We start from the raw sequence: 20,275 nt of genomic DNA on the forward strand, positions 1-20,275 counted from the left end.
ACTATTTTATTCATCATTACCATTGGTCTAAATATGTATTTATTGAGAAAATAAAACTTAAATTAAATGGAAACTAGTATTTGTGTTGTAATTCAACTTATTTTTAATGTATTTTTCAATGAAAAAAATATTAAATTGATGTTTGTAGGTTTTTTTTGATATTTTTTATGTGCTAATATTTAAAAAAAATTATTTTTAATTCATTTTTTATTGAAAAATATTTTTTAAAAACTACCAATGTATTATATTACCAAACATATAATTAATTAAATAAAAATAAGCAAGATTATCCCTTAAAAAAAGATGCGAAATGAATTTAATCACTGAACATTTTTTTTTTAATATCTCATGTGTGTATCAATTACAAATACAACTAAATTTATTTAATTATTAGACCAAGTCTTGCAACGAAAGGGAAACTTAAAGCACTTTTCCACATAAGATTTTAATTGAAAATTAAAGAGCTGTAAGGACTACAAATAACTTCAACCTAAGCATTCTCAACCAACATTCCTTACGATGTCAACCCCTAAAATAAGGCTGGTAGTTATGCCACGTGTCCCTCTTCAAAACAATCTACAGTACTCTTCTTCTATATAAAGCTCTCACCTTTGTCTCCCACTCATTCTTCAAGAACCTCGAAAATGGAGAACCTTAATTTCATGTCTGTCTTTCTCCTCTCACTTATCGCGATATCTCACGCGAGTTTATCAGACAATGCTTATCTCAGTCTCGGGAAGTCAAATTTCCCGTCTGTGCAAGCAGAGAAGCTGATAAGGGAGCTGAATTTGTTTCCAAATTCAGAAGTCAACGTAATCGACGGTGGTGATGATGGTGTAAGTGTTATTAACCAAGCAGGGTATAATAAGAGGATTGTAGAGAGGAAATTTAGGTTTCCTAATGTAGTTGGTGATGAGGAAGAAAGCTTTACTGTTGATGATCTGGGAAATCATGCTGGTTATTACAAGATTGAGAATTCTCATGATGCTAGGTATATGATTTTAAAAACCCTTGATTTTTTTGGCCTTGAGTTGAGTTTGGGTTGATGGGTTTTGTTGGCTTTTGTGTTTGCTTGTTTTGGTTTGGTCAAAGTTTTGATTTTTGGGTAAAGATTGGATTTTTGAGGTTGGAGATTAAGAGGATTGGTGATTTTTTTTGAGAATTTTTCGTGTGTGTGCCATTGAATGTTTGATTTTGTTGGAAGTTAAAAGAGTGGAATTTTCAGTTAGTTTGTTGGTTTCTAATTATTGATGCTGTAATGAAGGTTTGGTTAGGATTTCATTTTATGTCAAGTATCATTATTTTTTTTCTAAAAAAGATTGGATGTTTGGAATTGAAGTTTGAATGGGTTGTTAAAAGAAGATTTTTTTTTTTTGAAGTTTGTTTGTTGGTTTCTAATTAGTGGTTACTAATTGGTGCACTTGTGGTTGTGTAGGATGTTTTACTTTTTCTTTGAATCAAGGACCAGCAAGAAGGATCCTGTGGTCATTTGGTTGACTGGAGGACCAGGGTGTAGTAGTGAATTGGCTATGTTTTATGAAAATGGTCCATATACTATTGCAAATAACTTGTCGCTTGTGCGAAATAATTACGGATGGGACAAGGTAAGATGCCATTAAATCTTCTTCAGTTTATGCAATACTTAATTAATACTGGACTGTAATTTCTTTGTTCTTTCTTCATAAAAAAATAAACAAATAAATGTTTTCCATAGTGTAGCAAATGTAAATTGTGAAATATCATATAATGTTATGCCAAATGGAGCAAATTTCCAATTTTTACCCAATGTTAATAAAAGTGCGTTTCGTATTGTGTATCATTTACAAATCCTGGCCCTTAATCAACCTAGAGTAGGAGTTGATAGCCAGATGTTGATATGTTCTGTACTTATCACTGGCATGCTGCCGTCGGCATTGAACCTGAAGGCTTTATGTGATTTCTTTGTTCCAACTCTTAAGCTAGCTGCTTGGTCAGTAGTTAGTTGTTTACTTGATTTAAGATCCTTGATTGCATTTTGTGAATATCTCCCAACAAAATACTTACACTTGCACTTTAGAGTTATTTTCTTCATTTTGGCACACGGTTGCACTTTATGCACTGGAGTTCACTTTAACTTGGTTCTTAGTGCATTGGTGGTTTGTTTGTGATATTGTGTTAGCAGAAATACGAAGCACAAATTAAATAAGATGTGTTCTGGAAAAAATGAAGGATTGTTACTAGTGCTATTGAGTTTGGCTTTTGTTTCTCTATTCCTTTTCATTAATTTGGCAGGGAAGAACTGCAACTTCCCTGCTTGGTGACAAGAGTATTAACATGTTGCTATGATGATTTTGCAGGTGTCAAACCTTCTATATGTTGACCAACCTACTGGGACTGGATACAGTTATAGTACTGATAGGCGTGACATCCGTCACAATGAAGAGGGAGTTAGTAATGATCTATATGACTTCTTACAGGTTAGTTATCCTTGTATTTCCATGTGATAAGAAATGAAATAGAGCATAATATTCTGGCATCCCCATGAACTTCTTATATATTAATTTCTCAGGAAAGAACTGTAATTGCTAAAGTTTTACTGTACTGAATGGTAGTCTTAGTTTGTGACACTAAAAACACATTATGTGAAACTTGAAAGGATTGGTGAATTGTTGTTTAGAAATGAGTAAGATTTGTTAAAGCAACATATTGAAAGGGACTAAAGTGCATTCTCTGTATGGCACCAGGCCTTCTTCAAGGAGCATCCTGAATTGGCAAAGAATGACTTCTACATAACTGGAGAATCATATGCTGGCCACTATATTCCTGCTTTTGCAGCCCGAGTCCACAGAGGAAACAAAGCTAAAGAAGGAATTCATATAAACCTCAAGGTATATTAATGATTTTGTCTAATACTGACCTTTGATGGATCTGTTTTCTATATTTATTAATTGCAATAAAAATTTTGGAGCAGGGATTTGCCATTGGTAATGGGCTCACTGATCCTGCAATCCAGTATAAAGCATACACAGATTATGCGTTGGATATGGGAATAATTAAACAAGCTGAGCATGATCGCATCAGCAAGATAGTTCCAGTGTGTGAAATGGCAATAAAGCTTTGTGGTAATGTTTTATCGCAATTTACTCTAATTCCTCTAGGAGATCATTTTCCTAGATTGTTTCATTGTTTTAAGATCCCATTTTTGTATCAATCAAATTTGTTTTTCAATTTTTTCTCCATGCATGAGGGTTTGACTTTTAGCTCCTGGTTCCTTGCTTGAACATGTGCTTTCTGTCTCAGGCACTGATGGTACAGTCTCTTGCATGGCCTCCTATTTAGTTTGCAACACCATATTCAACAGCATTATATCAGTTGCTGGTAATATAAATGTAAGACCTCATAAACCCTCTTGTTGGAGTGTTCATGTGCAAAATATTTTTTTTTCAATTTCCAATGTGCTCCCATTGATCATATCTCTCCTTGAAGGAATTCTTCTTTACATTGAATAAAATGTCCTTGAAGAATTTGTATCAGATGCACTTTTGTAGACGTGAAAGTAATCTGCATACTGGATGCATGATGTGTGTAACAACCAACCAAAAATTGACAAGCATTGATTTATTATCTCTGCAGTATTATGACATTAGAAAGAATTGCGAGGGGAGCCTCTGCTATGACTTCTCAAATATGGAGAAATTTCTGGGCCAGAAATCTGTTAAGGAGGCACTTGGTGTTGGGGATATAGACTTTGTTTCCTGTAGCCCTACAGTCTACCAGGCGATGCTGATGGACTGGATGAGAAATCTTGAAGTGGGCATTCCTGCTCTCCTTGAGGATGGAATCAAGTTGCTTGTGTATGCTGGAGAATATGATCTCATCTGCAACTGGCTTGGTAAGCAGTACCAACGATTAAGTTACAGCAAGTTTCACTTACTTATCATTTATCCAAGGCTGAGGGTAAATCTCACATGAGCAGGTAATTCAAGATGGGTTCATGCCATGGAATGGCGTGGTCAGAAGGAGTTTGTGGCATCTCCTGAAGTTCCTTTCGAAGTTAGTGGTTCTGAGGCTGGAGTACTGAAAAGTTATGGGCCTCTCGCATTCCTTAAGGTCTCGCTCCCGCTTTCTCTCAACAAACAATAGCTTCCATTTTCTTTACCAAAAACCATAGCTTCCATTTTATGATGAGTGCTAATCTAGTTTCGTGATGCCTCTGTAAACAGGTCCATGATGCCGGGCACATGGTTCCCATGGACCAGCCCGAGGCTTCATTAGAGATGCTGAAGAGGTGGACTCGGGGCACATTGTCAGAAGCCACAGAGGAACCTCAACAATTGGTTGCTGAGATTTGATTGCCTTTATCAAGCATTAATAAGAGTGACCGCAATATATGGTTTCCTTGGTTTTTCCTGTACCCTTGTAAATATTATTTTCTCACGAATCAAACAGAATCCTAGACAACGTGGTATCTTGGCTTTTGATTCTTTGAAGATTATAGACTGCTAGAATCGGAGTGTTTTATGGATGCATGCTTGTTTGTGTAGCTGCTATATCTTTTGTGATTTGTGCTGGAATCTTACATTGCACGTATTTGTTTGAGGAATTTTAGCCATCTGACAACATACTATCTGGGATGTCAACGTGAGTTTGCAGCATTGGTCCACAACAAACCAGCTATAATTTCTTTACAGAGGCACACACTTTTGGGCGTTAGAACTGGTATTTTCAGAGTTTTGCTTTAGCCCAATACTGGGAGAACAAAGAATTTCAAGTTTTGCATTAACCCCTTTTACCAGAAGGACCCGTGTAATCGCAGTCCGACTCATTTCACCATTGCAGACTGGGTAAAAAACTAAGAAATGTTCGTAAAAATAGAATTTTGCATGATTATTGACATCCTTTTGCATGAAAACCTAATTTCCAGGTAAGTTGATGAATATTAGGACAAAAACTGATCTCAGTACTGAACATAAAGGCATCTCCAAAGAAAAAAACAATATTTTTACCTTTTTTTCGTAACATATTCTGTAGCTTCAAAAGGATAGCTAAATGAAGAGTCAAAACGATTTTTCTGTAAAATGAAAGTCATTCTTACATTTCTATTAAAAGAGCTAAACACATAAAATAAATTATTTAAAGATTTTTTTCCAATGGTTTTTATAAAAAAACTAAAAATATTAATATTAAATATATTAAAATACAAATGGATTTTTAAAATAATTTTTTTAATTGGAGTGCATATAAAAAAAACTATATTTATAAAGATATATCAATAATTTAACTCTTTTAAATTACTTCTGTTTTTTGCCATTGGATATATTTTTCCTCCTAATTTAGGGGATGATTTATCTTGTTTGAACAATGCGATTTCGTAGTAACATTTTAGTTTCTATAATGGTGACAGTGTTACCATTCAAGAATAACTTATAAGAAATCTAGAGAATGCACTGGGAGTGGGACGGATTAAAATTCAAATAAATTATAACTTGGTCCTGACGTGTCCAAATATATCTATCAGTACCCAAAAAAAAAAAAAAACCAACTTCACATTCCTCTTATCATAACTTGATGTGGCAAGTTATTATTGGATACACGGAAGATCCTGGTAACATTAACACTGGACAAGTTCCAAACCGTAAAGGCGTAAACTACTTTTATCAAGAACATAGAACAAAGGATTACAGTTAACTCCCAGAAGATAAGGAAAAGAAGTGCTCGCTTTCATGGCTTCTGCTCTTGCATTCTCAACCAACCGGTTTTTAAATTCTCGTGCCCTTCTGTTTCCTTCAGTTTCATCAAACCCTCTTGTAATCTCAAAGATATCAACAGTTTCTCATTTATCAACAAAAGATGCAGGCCATCACATGAAGCTCAAGCACCCCTCACGAGCATCTGCTGAGGGTATGCTTAGCACCCTTTCAAGTTCACTAATTAGGACTGCTTCAGTTAAGATCTGCGCTTGTCTCTTGCAGGAATTCCTAGTGAATTAATGGATGAAGATTCAAAGTTTGTTCCCTTAAACGCGGAGGATTCTGCATATGGTCCACCTGTAAGTTCTGGTTAGTTCTTTTCCTATCGCCTTCAAATTTGAACATTCCCTGTCACTATGCAATTGATTTTTATGTTTTGATGTGTAAGCCAACGAACATATCCGGCCTCTATTCAAGTGAGGTTAAAGAACCTTTCTTATTTTGCAGGCCTTGTTGTTGTTGGGGTTTGAAGTAGAGGAAGCAGTGAAGGTAACTCTTGTTTTCTGTCTACTGACCTTTCTAATCATGAATCTGCTATGGAGATTGAGATTGCCAGTACTAATATTGATTTGTGGCATTTTTTTATAACCTATTGTCGTCATTCCTGATAAGTGAGAACCATTAATACGAGAGTTAGCTTATGCGTTGGTTCAGAGGATACTGGCTAGGCCAGCACAATAGTTACTGCAAGTTCCAACATTTATACTACTTTAGGTCTGTTCAATATAATTCTTTGCCAAATTTCTGGGAAAACAAGTCCTTAGAAATTAATTTCTATCTTGAAGGCACCAAAATAATTGTTTAAGGCAGCATGTCCCGGAAACATGTCTAACTTTGTACAACTTTGAATCTTCTTGGAACAGATAAGAGAGCTTCTGAAAGAGTTGGATGGTGAATTCTTAAAGGTAATATAGAATTTCTCTATTTATCGGTTCATCTTCATCTAATTGGATTGTGGATATAATAAGAAATAGCTGGAACATCATGAAATCAGTGTCTGAGGCAAATCCAAGATATATAACTAAAAGGTTATTTAGTGTTTGGGATAATGATTAATCAATATATTCAATTGCTTGGATTTCTTCTTCTTAATCTAAGGAACTCCAGGCGTATAGTAGAAGATTGAATACCTGTAAAAACAATCCTAATCAGGGAATTTAAGGACCCTTTGAACATAAAGTCAATATATTTATAAGAAATGTATTAAATGGGTCAAGACAATAAATGATTTAAAAAAATCTTAAATTCAAGAACAAAAATATTTGTTTTTGAGTTTGAGTTTTATTTAAGAAGATTTTTATTTTACAGAAATCTTAACCACAAGTTAACTTAACTCATCATGAGGTTTTATTTTCTTACTGGGTTTTAGTATCACATCAATGCATGGAATAGAATGATGGCACAGAAATAAGTGATCTAATCAAGCAGTGTCCATGAACTTTGTTTGCGAAGGGGGGCTAGAAGAAAGTTAATCACTATCCTTGTAGTTGTTTTTGTTTTTAAGACTTGAGGCTCGAGACAACGTAAAAAGGATGTTATGATGGATGCTCAACATGTAACCAAGAATATGGATACACTTCCGAGTGTTATTTAACTGGTTTGTGTTTTGATGTTCTCCATTGTAGGTTATTTTTTGTACCGAATACATGATTCCTCGGTCGCTATGGGAAGCAATGAATACAAGTCAAACAAATTTGGAAACTGTGAAGGTTGGTTTTCTGAACATGCTGCCTCCAGCAGCCTGTTCTTATTCTTGCCTGTTTATGATGCATTTAGCTATCTGGGGATGGTTAAATACTTGGGTCTCGTGAATAGTTTTGGTGGAAATACCAGCAATTGGAACGTGGAAGAACATGTTCTTATTAATCAATATCATGAATTTGCAAAAAGAAAGATAGCAAGATGAGTTGATGAATAAAAAAAATCAATTAATTGGCTGTATTTCTCCGCCCTATGCAGGAAGTATGTCATTTGTTAATACTGTCAAACTTTGTGTACTGTTTTAGAAGTTGCCTGAATTTATTGTATCCTGTTCTGCAGATTGCAAAGTCACTGCCACGGATCTGCTTCTTGTCTGGCCTTAGCGGGGAGGAGATGATGATGTTCATTGATGCTTTTCCAGAAACAGGTATTCCATTGTTTTTCTTGCTGAAGTAAAATTAGCTTTTTTTTTTAAATGCAATTATAGAAGAAATTAATAGAACCAGGACCATGCATAAACCTGTTCTTTTGGCTATATACAGGACTAGAACCAGCTGTGTTTGCAGCTCTTGTTCCAAACAGTGCTGACAAACCACTCGAGGAATTAATAGAAGAAATTATGGGGGACCATGAAATGCTGGTGAGCTGATGTTGCTAGTTTTGATAAACTCCTGAGCAAGCATCTCCATCTAAGTTCTCACCAATGATAAAATTTAATTTCCCGCGCAGGCTGCAAATCAACCTGGCTCAACAGAGGCAAAATCAGATTCTACCTGAAGGCTCAAGATTATTTCCACTGTCGTTCATGGGGTTTTCAGGCAATAAAGTTCTCATTGATTGTGATTTCTGGGGAAAAGAAGTCACGTTTTCTCCTCATCGGTCGAGGAAGTTCTTTTTTTTTTTTTTTTTTCTTTTGTCAGAATAAGAGCATATATTGAACCTCCATTGTTGTTAACCAGAAAGAAAGGGAGAAACAGAATCAATAGCAAAGTCCAGTTTTCAATTTTACCACTCGGGTTAATATTTCCTACTTCCAAAAGCATGTAGATAGGCAATGTTAGCAGCCATTGTACAGATCTCTCGTTTTTTAAGCTCTGAATAGGAAGCAACAAAAGAGATTAGACACTAGTGAAAAATCTGAGAGTCTATGAAACAATAAGAAAATGGACACCAGTGCGAAGTCTGACAGAGTATGCAACAGAAGTATATGTACTGATCTTTCTACCCAACGTGTTACAAACACAGATTTCACTGTAGTGAATCCTAGTATCTGCTGCATCTTTGTGCTTTAGCAAGATCACCTGTTTAAAATTCTGGCCCCAGCCGAGGCAGCTCCTTCAGAAAAGCTACGACCAAAGATGTAAAGAAGGATCTGTCTCCAACCTAAAGTTGGTCAAAATCTCTAACAAAAGAGCGAGAATTCCAAATAAATCTCAAATCACATGCCAAAAAAAATTTCAAAGCCTTTACAGCGTGAATACTATTGATTAAATTTGGATAAAAGATGTGATAAAACCAAACTAAAGCATAGCACAAATATTAAAAATAAAAAAAATTTATTTTAATATATTTTTAATTAAAAAATACTTTTAAAAATAACATACATCACAATATTAAATATATATTAAATTAATTTAACAATCAACATATTTTTTTTTTAAATAAGACACTAATTAACTAAAACCTAAAATATAAGAGAAATGGCCTTATTTTCGTTCTAATAAGTAGAGAGTAATGAGTTTAATAATTTACCTAGAAACGGAAACAGTGAAAAGAAAAGGTCGAATGTGTTAGGGAACACGGTGTAATCCGTATTTCCTCTAAATTAATTTTTTTATTAAAATTAAATAATATTTGTATTTTTTGAATCGTTTTGATATGCTGATGTTAAAAATAATTTTAAAAAAAATAAAAAATATTATTGATATATATTTAATACAAAAAATTATTTAAAAAATAATTGCTACTATGGTGCTAAATACACTGAAGATGAACAACAGAACATTATATACTTTAATTAATTTATTTTCATAAATAAAATAGTTTAATTTACCGTGTAAAAATATGCCCCCATTTTTATTTTTTTGTTAAAAACAAACAAATCTTATCCATCAACAAACTCAGAAACAAATTTTTTTTGTCTTTTCATGGCTTATGTCGTCAACTGTGTCAGAAACTGGTAAAAAGATTTGACAATTTTTGGTTCCACTCCTACCGACGCCTTATATTATCAAACCCCCAAAGCTAAAATATTGTCTAGCATCAAGCAAAGTTTCAATCTGCTATGGTCCATCGCCGAATCTACAGAAAAGTTGGAAAGATTTAACTTCACGAAACAAGAACCTGAAGATTGTAATTATTTTCCACTCCTGGGTCTTCCTGTAAGTGATTTTCTCTTTCTCCCCCTTTTTTTCACTGGGTATAATTCTTTTCATCTACTCAAAGATTGTATTTACTGAACCGTGTGTATTTGATATAATTCGATGTTATGAGAACTGGGGTTTGTTTCTTGTGATTTTCTCACGTGGGATTGGATTTAAATGTCTGATATTTGGTTTAATTTCAATTTTCGTGTTGTGTCGTGCTTTGTTGAGAAAATGTTTGACTGGAAGCTGTTTAGTGGGAAAATCATGGGATGTTTAATTTCTCAATTAAGAATGAGCTGTAATATGCTATTCAATGCAGAGAAAACATGAACACTGGTGAAATAAGCACTAAATGTGACGAGGAAGTTCTTAACTTGAAGCATAGAAAGTGGAAATCAACTGAAGAAATAATCTTCAATGGTCAAAGAATGTGTTAGAGAACTATTTGATATTGTTGTACTAGTATACCCTTTTCATTTGAATTCTTTGTTTCTCCACATTGAGTAGCAGTTGCATTTGTAATTTGTGACAAAAGCAGTAATGAACTGCCACTGGGCTTTGACAAGATGCATGGCTTCTCCATTGTTGATGGCTTTGCGGAGATAACTGAAAGCTTGGCCGAGATGATCAACTATGTGGCGAACGAACCCTCGGTAGGGCTTTTCTATGTTCAGCAGCATACTCGGAATGCAGTTCCGAATGTCATTAGGCTCAAGAATAATGTCGTGGAGAAGTCACGTGAAACAAATTTGCACACTGAAGACTTGGAGGATTCTATCACCGTGGTGAAGTCAATGAAAGAATGCGGTTTCCCTGTTGCTGATGAGATGATTAGAGACATCAGGACATCTTTAGCAATATTGTCAGCTAAACAACCAAGAAGAGGATTGATCAATAGCCCAGCTTCAGGTTTCCAGATGGGAAGAACCAGCTCTTGGGGACCAGGCACTTGGGGTCGTAATGGAGATGATGCCAAGAAGGATGGCAAAAGAACGAGCAATTACTTCTCAACTGTATTTAAATCTGCCAAAGAAAGGGCAAGCAATTTCAAGTGGCCACCACGGGATTCAAAAGAATCAACCACAAACCAGGCAAAAAAACCGTTGTCTTATCCCAATCCATCACAATTGGTCGGTATCTCTAGTTCATCTTTGCCTGCTGCAGAACTTGATGAACTGCCCTGGTCCAGTCTAACTGCTGACGAGCAAGAATTAGATAAAGAAAAGGATCAGGATGGTGTAAATTCACCACCTTATAATATATTGTTGGTAACAGAAAACCACAATGACTTCCAGGCTGATAAGGAAGCCAAGCTAGAGGAGTGGTTGGGAAGGACTGCTGACGACCAAGATAAAGTGCAATGGAGCAAATGATGCAGGTGGCTTTTCCTTCTTCTTCATCAAACATGTCCAATGCCATTGCTTCTCAAAAAACCTTTTGCTTGTATATCTGTTGTTTGTGCCTAGTGAGCTTCGAAGTTATATTACTCGGTTCATCAAAATACTTGTCTCGTTTTGGTTGCTTTCACATAGCTTTAGCGTCTCAGGTTACTTTTATTAACTTTTTTCTGTTTTCTTATGTGATTAAATGTAACAAGAGAGATCTTCTGTATGATTGCTGCACAAGGTAAACTCTTTGGCAATGCTTTTTTTGCCTAGTACGCCCAAAAGCAAAATCATATTTGTGAAGCAGGATTTATGCGTATATGCTTGCTTCCAGCAACACTCCTGGTACAAGATAAACATTTCCAAAATTGAACTGTATTTTTTGGAACTTAACCCGCAGGAAAACTCCAGCTCCCATTCATTACGAATACGATCTTGGTTATTGCTCAAGCCTGGCACATCTGCAAACACCCTCGAGATGTTGATGTTCACCTTTGTTGTCCAGATTTGTCTCTTCAGTAGTGTTAGGCAAGATACCTTGAGTCCTAAGTTCGCAAACATTTCGTGCAAAACTGGAGCTGCTTGTCACCCGGGGTGAGGAGGGGGGGTTGGGGATCTTCACAGGTTCTTCCCGGTTGTGTAATACGCTTGAATCAGTACTTAGTTCTCCCTATTTATCTGATCTTGAAAGCAAGATCGAATAATAATCAGCCGACTCCAGCTGGCATAAATAGATAAGATAAACCAACGCAAAATATGTAAATATGAACAAAGTAACAGTGGAGGTTGATCATGTCAGCAAGACCAGTTGATGATATTCTGACGATAGTTGAGTCTCCTCTGGTGATAAACTTGTACAGTGAGATCGATCATCATTTGGTAATGTTTTTGCACGAAGAGATTTGATCATCTTCTAGGAGTCTTGAACTTCATTAGCAGAGAGCTCTGCGATTGGATAAGCATCCTTTCTATGGTGGGATCCGTCCTGAAGTATACGTGGATTGAATCCTAACCACACACAATTTTGTACACAGTTGTGAATATTCACGAAGACTTCTAGCTTGGATTATTCAGATACTGCAAGAAGAGATTTTCTTAACTATATGGACTTATGACACCAATGAAATTCTTGATACTCTAATCTTACTACGATCGAATTTCTTGCTGAATGCATGAACTCGTTAAAAAAAAAAAGAGAGAGAGGAGAAGGAAAAGAAAGGGAAGGAAATAAATAAATACATGGGACCAATCAAATAAGTTCTTATAAAGCAAATAATTTTATTTTTAACATCAAAAACTTATTCCACTATTTATATATAAATATATGATCTTGATACATGTTATTATCATAGTTCGGTTATGTTGAAGACCAGAAACAACGAAGTGATTAAAGGTTCAATCACTCCATTACAGAATCAAGTGTAATAGTTCAAGCAGCTTTATAAGGTTATTCTCAAGCTTTTTCATGGGATGCAGAGGGTACAAGCACTACAGCTTCATCTGCTTGCCGTTTTGTTTCTTGGGTTCTTCCTCCTCGTGATTGGTGGAAGCTTAATGTGGATAGCAGTGTTTTTGGGGCTTCGGGCGATGCTGGTGTTGAAGGGTTAATTCGTGACCATGCTGGCAAATGGATTATGAGTTTCTCGGTCATGGCTGCTGAACTTGGAGCTCTGCAAAGTGATTTAGAGCAGGCGCTCTCCATAGGATGTGCTCATTTGGAGGTGGAGTCAGATAGTCTGGAAACCACGCAGTTTATTTCTTCGTCTCCAGCTGGTTACCACCCTCGCTCTCACCTGATTAGTGATGCGAGGCTGCTTCTCTCCGGCATTCCTCAATTCAGGGTCTTGCATACGCTACATGAGGGTAATCGGTGTGCTGATTTCCTTTATAGCAAGCTTGCTTTGGATCAAACTTGGGCTTCTCCCCTTGCCGATCTTGGTGGATGCTCTTCAAGCTGATTTAGCTGGTGCTATTTTATAGCAGGAGATAGTTTTCTTCTCTTGCTATAGTTATTTTATGTACCCAAGGGGGAAAAAACTCTGTATCGCAGGACATTTTGTGCAGGCACGGACAAGGACACAACATCGGTAGCCTTGCATTGGGTCATGGCAGAGCTAATCAACAACCCAGGGATCTTCATGAACCTTGGAGAGGCGACCAATACAGTTTAACAGGCTAGTCAAGGAATCAGACGTCCCAAAACTCTCTTACCTAAGGGCAATCTAAGACTTCACCCTTCAGTGTTAGGATATTGCCATTATTGTCCCAAATACCCCACTTCCACTTTGTACACATAAAACAACTCATTATCTATTTGATATAAAATGGAAGCACAAATTATGGTATAATTAATGTAATGTTTTATGGCTTTTTTGTCCTTTCATATTAACATATATGCAGAGAAGCTTACCATTGCTGCCTATAAAAAAGGCATAATTTTGAAGAGCAAAGTGAGAAAATGAGAGTTTATAATGTGAAAGACTAAAAGAGAAAGTAAAGGGCTACCAATAACAGCAACTATAAATGCAAGCAATGAGAGTTGGGAGTTAAGTAGAGTTAGATGTAATTTTTTTTTTTATGTATTTATATTGTATTTTTTTTTTCTAATAATATGAATTTTTTTTTATGAATATGTAGTTAATTTATCAAATCACATTAAATATTATATCAATATACTAAACTTTTTAACAAGTAAGTATTAAAACATGACCAGTCGGATTTCCCAACTTTCAGCACCCTAAATCACACGAGAGAATGTGCTGAATATTGCAAGGTCAACGGTTTCTGATATCAGAGCCAAGACACGAGTTGTAACTGATGTCTACGCTATCTCGAGGGATTCGAATTCATCGGATAATTCGAATGAATCCATGCCTGCAAGATTCATGGTGTGTTTAGAGGGAAAAATTGTGTCCTGGTGCATCGCTTGCTCCGATGGTAATAGGGGCTTTGGTGTATTGTTTTAAACCCAAGTTCAATGGGCTGGCCTGGAACCTGTAGACCGGACCAAATTATAGAAAAAATAAATAACTCGGTAGGACATGATTAATCTAAGCTTGACATCAACCCATTGATTTTTTTTTTTTTTCCAAAAAGATGTTTTTTTTTTTTCCAAACCCGTGACAAGGAATTTGCCCCAGGTCAGCTTTAAAGCTATGCTTTGTTTGGAAAATCAAGGACTGGGAGAAGATGGATTCTCTGCCAATTGTGTTGCCCAATGAAATACATGAATTCATTTTTAAGAGCTACCATTGAATTTCAGACAAGTTCAAGATCAAATTGTTCTTTAGGTCTATCACAAAGTATGTCCGGTGGACTTTCGCTCTGGAGAACCAAGTATATAATCCCTTGAAATTTAATATATTGATCCGTTTGCCCCCAATTCCAATATCCTTACATTGCCTTTGCAAAATAATAACATACAGGCTAATTTGATCAATTTTCTGGCCGTGACCACAGCTATAACCAGTCAGCTCGAGTTGGGACGGGATGAACGAGTTGGACTAAAACCTTTAACCAGAGGATCACTACCTTTGCATGCATTTAAAAGCACAATTGCAACCGAAGCTCGGATTTTTTCTCCTGCATTTTGTTTGCCAACAAGCTGTCCATCCTGTAACTGAGAAGGCAAAGTTGAATCAGTTTTTTTTCTCTTTATTTTTACAAACCATTACACGGCCATCTTATCTTCAACGTCAGAGAACATTTGACATTTGACGATACAGAGTCTAGTACCTGATCTGAATCTGGCCACGAGTCTGCACTGACAACCAAGTTTAGTACACAGGCCTTTACTGGCAGTCTTCATCATAAAAAAATTTATGACGTTGATTAAGGTCTGGCATCAATGATCATATCTTGTGCTTTTGTGATAGAGGAAGTTGAAGTCAGATTTCACCGTGACTAGCGCTTGCATCATAAAATCTTCTCTCCTTCGTGTCACAATACAGTTGTGCTGTTTAAAATAATGATGAATTGAACTTGGAAACTATAAATAAAAACATAACCAATTTACCTGGATTCATAAAACCTCCTCCATAAGCCCACATTCTCCACACCACAGTTGGCTTGGGGACAAGCTTCATGGTAAGTGGGTAGTTCAGGGGCACTGCCTCTCTCCAAGGCATGACCAAACTGTTGGCCTTTGTCATAAAGCTCCAATTCATTATGCAGTCTTTGAGAAATGACTGCAGTGATGAAGAATGAGGAGTCATTGATGACATCTTGTTTGATTAGATACTGCCATTTTCTCTTCTCATTGCAGACACCATCCATTACTCCTAGTGCTTTTTCACATGGAACATGCATCTTCAACAGTTGGGAATAGCACGTACAGAATTCTCCAGCGTCCCTAGTTGACTACTTCAGAAGAAAGAAGGAACAAATTCTGCAACACATCAGAGAAAAGCATTCAAAATGGAGAGCGAGTTCCCCACCAAACAGGGATAGAAATATCAAATCCACAGACTAGGTATTGATACATGTTTGATACACATTTCAATTTTATCATAAAAGAGAGAACAAGTAGCATCAATTGAAATAAAATTCAGAAACATGTATCATTAAAATGCATTCAACCTAGTAATCATCAAGAAAAATGAGTGCTCATTTGCCATGCACCAAGTGACGTGATGAAAAACAATATCAGAAACCATAAAGTTAACTTGCACAAGGAATTCTCAAAATAACCTTGGTGGTAGAAGATAGTTCACCATCCCAGACACTCATCAGGGAGGTGCTGTCTGATCATTCTTCAATATGTATACTTGACTTTGTCCTAACAAAATTGAAGCATTTATTTTAGATTTCCATGATGAGAATAGTTAGAGAAAACAATACTAATGAATGAATATGGACAGAAAAAAAAAGAGCATCAGTTTACAACCCTTTCTATGGAGTGTAAAAAAGTGTATTATTCCATAGATACTTCTGTGGTTCTAGAGAATATATGTCACTTCTCTCAATGGAAGTGCAAGAACTAAAGTCATCATATTATATAGGACATGGATAGATTATATTGATGTTAGTATGAAGTGATAAAAGGGCATTTATATTAACTTGACATAACAAGAGAAGAAGAGGCTCAATATGCATGTATAGAGTAAACAGAACAGGAATGATTCACTTCCACCTTGCATCCAAATATACCAAAACTAACAGATTTATTATAAAACTAAAAGGATTTCATATTTACCTGCACTATTCGTTTCAGGAGGTGCCTGATTTGTTGTCCGAATTTCTTCGGATGCCTTAGCATTAACCATGTTAGAATTGGGCAGAGGAGCAGGCTTATTGCTGCTGCGCACTATTTTAGCCCTCCTGCAAGATTTTAGTAACAAGAGTTAACAGGGAAAATTCTCAGTCAAATGGTATAAGAAAAATTTTTGAAGATCAAAAGAAACAATAACGATAAATCATCTTCAATCAACACAAACCTGACCAATTTTCGCTTCAAAGTTCCCTTTTGTAGTTTTGACATCCCTTTCCGAAAAAGAAGTAAAACGTTATTTCAAGTTCCACATAACAGACTAACCTGATAATTTGGAGAAAAGAGGAAGTAAACAAATAATGTTTCATCATTTTCACCTGATTTTAGACCTAAAGAAGAAGCAGAAGCTTTGCGACCACCTCTCTCGGCCTTAATAGAAGCAATAAGTGAATCAGCAGTGGGCCCCAAACCCTTTCTCCCAATCAATTTCACTCCTAGCTTCTCGCAGAGATAATTCATCCTCATTTCATCACCCCCTCTCACCTCTCTCAGCTCAAGCACCTGTTGCTTTGATAACAAAGTGTACACATGAAGCGGCTGTTGCTGATTGAAATGCGACTGAAGTTGTTGAAAAAGGAGCTTATTGGAATGGTGTTGATCTGGCCTAGAACTTTCCTGACTCTTTTTCCGTGGTTCATTAAATGTAACCCTTAAAATTGCTGTTGACTTCAAGTCAGGATTATTTCTGCCCAAAATAACAGAAAAACTCCCAAACTCTATATCTGGCTCCCTAAATAAATCTGCAAGAAGGGAAGCACAAGCATGGGCATTATTTGATGGGCTCTGATTAACCTTCACCCTTAAGGCTCGAGCACCAGCATAGTGAGCTATGTTTGCAGCTTCTCTTAACCCACTGAGAAAAGCTCCATGCATGGTCGCCGGATACCGCCTCATTGTGGCCTCCCCAGCAAAGAAAAGTCTCCCATCTCCCACACTTTCTGCTAATATATCATAGTCATCTCCTGATGCTCCAACTGCAACATTAGAGTAAGAACCAAGAGTAAATGGATCACTACCCCATCTTGTGCAGATAGTTTGGATAGGCTCAGGGACAGTGATTCCTTGTGGTTCATAAATACCTGCATGCATTCAAGCTTGAGTCGCATATAAATATTATTTAATCATCTACTCAATATTCAGATTTGCTTTTCATCTTGAAACAGACAATTACAGTGGGCAATGCTACTGGACATGGAAGGAAAGCCAATTTAAATGACAATGCATAATGATGTAACTACTCCAAAGTTTGCAACTAACACACAAAAGTGGTATTCTAGAAATTGCAGGGATTTATAAGAAAGAAAAGAGAGCTACATAAACAATATTTTCAAACAAAAAGTTGAATATATTACCCTTGAGGATCTGAATAACCTGGGTCACTGCATCTGTAGGCGGCATACTCTCAAATGTATGTGCAGCTTCCCCTGCTACTAAAGCAATCAAGACCGGACCACCAGCAACAGTTGCATAGCTATAAAACAAGAAGAATTCCCCTCGAGAGCTTGTATTGTCAGTCAAATGACCAAATGTGTCAAGATCAGTTTCCCAAAACACGTGAGGAAAAAGCATTGCGACCTTATTCAGCAGTCCATATCCTAACCTTTTTATCCCATCAAGCTTCCTCTGTGGCAACTCAGGAATAAACTTGATTGACCCACTCTTCAACACCCCAAGTGGAACTGTACACAGCACCATATCCCCCTCAAAGACTTGACTCCCTGCAATAACCCGCACCCCATCACTCCCATACCTAATAGTATGCACAGTCTTCTCATACAAAATCGATACATTCTCAGCTAAAGCCTGAACCAACCGCCCATTCCCTCCAGGCAAAAAACAATGATCCCCTCCCATGTCATACGGATCATCCTGGTCCCAAAATGCCAATGATAACTTTGACAACAAACCTGCATTCGCATATTCCAAATTAGCACAATGCCAATTAAACAAATTGATCTCCTCCTTATTCACTGCATCCTCATAAACCTGCCTAAATGTCTCCAATGCAGCCCCCAGCGATACATCCACCGAGACATCCCCCATCAACTGCCTGAGCCTACTCGCTTTATCCAACAACCTATTAAATGCCGTCTCAACCTTCATATCCATATTCAAATCAACTGGTTTCCCATCCACACTATAAAGCGGACACTTATCCCTCACCTTATGCATTGAATACCCCAACTGCCTCGCCAAAATCCCCAACGGGTTCCCCAATGTCCCCGTCAACACACTCCCTCCTAAATCCACCGATGCACTCACCCTATTCCCGGCTCCTCCTTCCATTCTCTTCGTGTAAACTCTCCCACCAGCACGCTTCCTCCCTTCCAAAACCGTAACCTTAAATCCCAACCTCATTAACTGCCTCGCCGCACTCAATCCTGCCAATCCTGCCCCAACAACAATCACATTTGACTTCGTATCCTCCTGGGGAAATTGCTCTTTTATCGACTGCGAAACTCCAAAATTAATATACCCACGCGAAACTAAATAATTATAAGCAGATTCTAATAACCCATGACAATGTTTCGGCACGGAATTAAGAAACATTTCTTTGGTCACCCAAACATTAACATTCTCACGCCATTTCGTAATTATATGATTCCTAATTAAAATATAATTAACCTGTTCGATTCCACCGATATTGGTGACCACACGGGCATCTATTTCCTCTTCAGTTAAGGAATCAGCAGGGAATCCAGCAGAGAGACCGATTACGGCTTCGTTTGTTGGATCTTTGTTGATTACTATGATTTCTTCGGAGATATCGGGGATTGGTTGTTTTTGGTGTTGGTTTTGTGAGAAAAATTGGGGGAGGTGAAAGGAGGTTTGGGCCTTTTGGGGTCTGCCGCGGCGGCGCTTCTTGGGAATAGGGAAGGAGAGGAAGGCGCTCGGATCAGGAACCGCTGTTGCTGGTGCGGGTTGGTTTTGGGTTGGACTAGGGGTGGTCTGGGAAGGGAGAGGAAGGAAGGGGATGAATTCGAGAGGGAGGGAGGAGAATTCTTCGGGCGTTGGAATTGGTGGGTTCATGATTGTACGATTTTAGTTGTTGGTGGTTGTGGAGAGAGTGAAGGAGTTAGTGTGGCGGTGGCGGTGGCGGTGGCGGTGGTTAAGCAGCTGATAGCGTGGTGGATGACGATGTGTAATAGTTAATTTCTTGAAACGAACTGGATTGTTTTGTGAACGACGTTTCGTTGATAGTGATCTGAGGGGAGATATAATTTACTCTTTTTCCATGAGAAAAAATAAATTAAAAAAAAGCATATAAAATTTGCTTTTATGGTGGCCTTTTGTTTTATACAGTGGAAATAAAAACAGAACAACTGCCTATGATGAATAATACCCATCGTATGAGCCTGAATCAAATGGCCCCTACCAGGCGGGGGGCTTTCCCAAATATGAAAACGCTCTACCCTTTTAGCCCCAGGTTTAGCTAAAAAGTCTGCACAGGAATTCCCCTCCCCGAGCGTGTGATGAAGATCAATCACCCATGGTCTCTGCATCAGCTCCTTAATGTCAGCTAAAATTTATGGAACCCTATACTGTCTTCTCGAAGGAGTCGAATAGCATCATGAAGTCAAGAGTAACACAGAATCTTAGTAAAGCCCTGGTCCCAAGAGAGTTGAAGACCATGTTTGATAGCTTGCAGTTCTGGCAAGAGATTTGGGCCGACCCCAGCAAAGCCTGAGAAACTCGTTAACCAAGAACCTGCCTCATTTCTAAGGAGACCACCAAAACCCAACCTGCCTGGATTGCTACACGAACTGCCATCTACATCCAGCTTAAACTTGTGGTGTTTTTTTTTTTTTTTTTTCATTTTCCATT

At 37.3% G+C, this 20,275-nt stretch overlaps 5 protein-coding genes across 12 annotated transcripts; 4 read left to right on the plus strand and 1 right to left on the minus strand.

The window, feature by feature from the left end:
- The first annotated feature begins 609 nt into the window (after positions 1 to 609).
- On the plus strand, positions 610 to 4,504 carry LOC118052364 (serine carboxypeptidase-like). Its single transcript, XM_035063326.2, has 9 exons — positions 610 to 991; positions 1,436 to 1,604; positions 2,337 to 2,456; positions 2,724 to 2,867; positions 2,951 to 3,101; positions 3,280 to 3,368; positions 3,613 to 3,871; positions 3,956 to 4,089; positions 4,203 to 4,504. The coding sequence occupies exons 1-9, from the start codon at positions 645 to 647 to the stop codon at positions 4,329 to 4,331; spliced, it is 1,542 nt and encodes a 513-aa protein (XP_034919217.1). The 5' UTR covers positions 610 to 644; the 3' UTR covers positions 4,332 to 4,504.
- A 1,101-nt stretch (positions 4,505 to 5,605) lies between these two features.
- LOC118052363 (uncharacterized) lies at positions 5,606 to 8,438 on the plus strand. The gene is made up of 8 exons (XM_035063325.2): positions 5,606 to 5,880; positions 5,952 to 6,028; positions 6,177 to 6,218; positions 6,593 to 6,634; positions 7,355 to 7,438; positions 7,770 to 7,857; positions 7,973 to 8,070; positions 8,160 to 8,438. Exons 1-8 carry the CDS (start codon positions 5,703 to 5,705, stop codon positions 8,205 to 8,207), a joined length of 657 nt encoding a protein of 218 aa, XP_034919216.1. The 5' UTR covers positions 5,606 to 5,702; the 3' UTR covers positions 8,208 to 8,438.
- A 1,125-nt stretch (positions 8,439 to 9,563) lies between these two features.
- LOC118052362 (uncharacterized) lies at positions 9,564 to 11,453 on the plus strand. 5 transcript variants are annotated; one of them, XM_035063324.2, is made up of 2 exons: positions 9,564 to 9,811; positions 10,307 to 11,453. In XM_035063324.2, exon 2 carries the CDS (start codon positions 10,363 to 10,365, stop codon positions 11,167 to 11,169), a length of 807 nt encoding a protein of 268 aa, XP_034919215.1. In that variant the 5' UTR covers positions 9,564 to 9,811; positions 10,307 to 10,362; the 3' UTR covers positions 11,170 to 11,453. The 5 variants fall into 5 exon arrangements, with proteins under 5 accessions (XP_034919215.1, XP_034919210.1, XP_034919211.1 ...); XM_035063319.2 differs by having other exon boundaries at positions 9,565 to 9,811; positions 10,116 to 11,453; XM_035063320.2 differs by having other exon boundaries at positions 9,565 to 9,811; positions 10,304 to 11,453.
- A 520-nt stretch (positions 11,454 to 11,973) lies between these two features.
- LOC118052402 (putative ribonuclease H protein At1g65750) lies at positions 11,974 to 13,139 on the plus strand. Its single transcript, XM_035063369.1, has 2 exons — positions 11,974 to 12,060; positions 12,660 to 13,139. Exons 1-2 carry the CDS (start codon positions 11,974 to 11,976, stop codon positions 13,137 to 13,139), a joined length of 567 nt encoding a protein of 188 aa, XP_034919260.1.
- A 1,379-nt stretch (positions 13,140 to 14,518) lies between these two features.
- LOC118052360 (protein FLOWERING LOCUS D) lies at positions 14,519 to 20,242 on the minus strand. Of its 4 annotated transcripts, none has more exons than XM_035063316.2 (8): positions 17,803 to 20,240; positions 16,768 to 17,529; positions 16,617 to 16,662; positions 16,376 to 16,500; positions 15,871 to 15,958; positions 15,197 to 15,540; positions 14,917 to 15,113; positions 14,519 to 14,800 (listed from the first exon to the last, which is right to left on the minus strand). In XM_035063316.2, the coding sequence occupies exons 1-5, from the start codon at positions 19,478 to 19,480 to the stop codon at positions 15,909 to 15,911; spliced, it is 2,661 nt and encodes an 886-aa protein (XP_034919207.1). In that variant the 5' UTR covers positions 19,481 to 20,240; the 3' UTR covers positions 14,519 to 14,800; positions 14,917 to 15,113; positions 15,197 to 15,540; positions 15,871 to 15,908. The 4 variants fall into 4 exon arrangements, with proteins under 4 accessions (XP_034919207.1, XP_034919208.1, XP_034919206.1 ...); XM_035063317.2 differs by having other exon boundaries at positions 14,917 to 15,105; positions 15,197 to 15,568; XM_035063315.2 differs by having other exon boundaries at positions 15,197 to 15,568.
- Between the last annotated feature and the right edge of the window lie 33 nt (positions 20,243 to 20,275).

This window comes from Populus alba, chromosome 8 (genome assembly GCF_005239225.2).
Source record: "Populus alba chromosome 8, ASM523922v2, whole genome shotgun sequence".
In the NCBI taxonomy this organism is placed as follows: Eukaryota; Viridiplantae; Streptophyta; class Magnoliopsida; order Malpighiales; family Salicaceae; genus Populus; species Populus alba.